The sequence below is a fragment of the Galeopterus variegatus genome, unplaced genomic scaffold (assembly GCF_000696425.1).
Source record: "Galeopterus variegatus unplaced genomic scaffold, G_variegatus-3.0.2 Scaffold23, whole genome shotgun sequence".
Taxonomy (NCBI): Eukaryota; Metazoa; Chordata; class Mammalia; order Dermoptera; family Cynocephalidae; genus Galeopterus; species Galeopterus variegatus.
Window position 1 is genome coordinate 351,528 of NW_007726134.1, and position 1,636 is coordinate 353,163.

The window sequence follows — 1,636 nt, forward strand, 5'->3', positions numbered from 1 at the left end:
GGTTGCGATCCGTTGCCGGACACGGAAAAAGACAAAAGACAAAAAAAAAAAAAGAATATTCAATAATGTGGGGAAATGCTCATAACCGGTTATATAAAATAAAGTTTTAAACACAATCAAGCTACTTCTGCTTTCATTACCACTGCCCTTCTCTTTTCTTCCTTATCCACACTATGCTTCCTGCCACAAATTGAGAAGCCAGTTTAACTCGGCAGGATAAAGCAAGGACGGCAGCGTGTGCTGCCCCTCATGGAAGCACAGAGAACAGGCTTGCACCGTAAACTACAGTCGGAGACAACTCCCTGAAGAGGTGACAGTGAGCTGAGCCAGCAAGGAAAAAGAACATCAACCTGGCCTATTGGTCCATGGGTCAAATCCCAGGCAAAGAGAGGGGAACACGGAGCCTCAGGTACCTGGGAGGGTGCGGAGAAAGGGACCTCCCCTGTCCAGCACATGGATGCACATTTATCTTCAAGACCAGGAGAAGCTACCAGAGGCAAATGACACAATGAATGTGACTCTCTTAGGAAGATCGCTCGAGCAATGAATGGTGTGAGCAGGACTGGAAGGGCTGACCTGGGTACAGGGGACTAACAAAAGCAGCAACAGAAGTCTGAACATAGGCTGAGGCAGTAGGATAAAAAGCAGGACATGGGTTTGAGGAATATTTTAAGTCAAGAGGGTGAAAGGCCCCTCTGAATATATGGAGCGAAACAGAGAAAATAATAAATGATGTAGCATATTCTGGACAAATGCTTGAAATTAGGTTTATGAGTTTCAATTTTTAATGTGAAATTTATTCCTTTTCATCAAAGACCATAATGAAGTTGACTCCTGCTAAAGCACTTATGAAAAACTGGGACTAATGTCCAAAAAGAAGTGACTCACTTGAAGCTCGCCCAGTGGTAAGTCCTCATCTCCAGAAACCGGCACACGACCATGCCCAGCCAGATGCCGCCGCCATTGCACAGCAGGATGTCCAGGATGACTTGGTCCCACCAGCACTCAGCAAAGTTGGGCAGCAGATGCATGAAGAACAGCTGAGAAACATAAGAGACCACAGTGGGGGGGAAAAGCAAAACTGGGGCACCACGAAGGGAAATGCATTTCCTTTTAACAACGTGTTGCTTTAGAAAAGTTGTGGACATTTTCTCTTCTTCCTAATGTATAAAAAAAAACCAATAACGGATCTATAATCTGTTTTTTGTTTCTTATATTGTGGATGTTCTTACTTTTTATATTGTGGATTGTTTTTTATATTGTGGATGGTTCAAAGAAATGATGGCCCCTCTTGAAAAATACGACCAATGAATTACCTTGGCTGATGTCAACATGGCAAGGATCTGGAAGGGGAACAGGCAGAAAGTTTTCATATTTGACAACAAAGCATTGGTGTAATCCTCAAAATTAGCAGCTTAAGAATTCAAAATATGCGTTATATCCCATAGATATTTAGGTAAAACAGTGAATAAATGATAAAAAGTAGAAAGGTTAGCTCTTGATGCCATAATGTAGGAAATATCACAGGTGAACAGGAAACCTCACACTAATGGATTTACAATAATGACAACCTTTCATTATGCGCCCATGATGTGCAAGGTGGTAACACAGAAGGAAATCAAGGCTGTTGATCTCA

The 1,636-nt window shown here is 42.3% G+C and overlaps 1 protein-coding gene across 1 annotated transcript in view; it reads right to left on the minus strand.

The window, feature by feature from the left end:
- The window catches only part of PTDSS1 (phosphatidylserine synthase 1), a 67,361-nt gene that overhangs the window by 26,003 nt on the left and 39,722 nt on the right, over positions 1-1,636 (minus strand). The window contains exon 6 of the mRNA XM_008568291.1: positions 889-1,040. Coding sequence (XP_008566513.1) covers positions 889-1,040 — 152 coding nt within the window. The remainder of the gene's footprint in view (positions 1-888; positions 1,041-1,636) is intronic.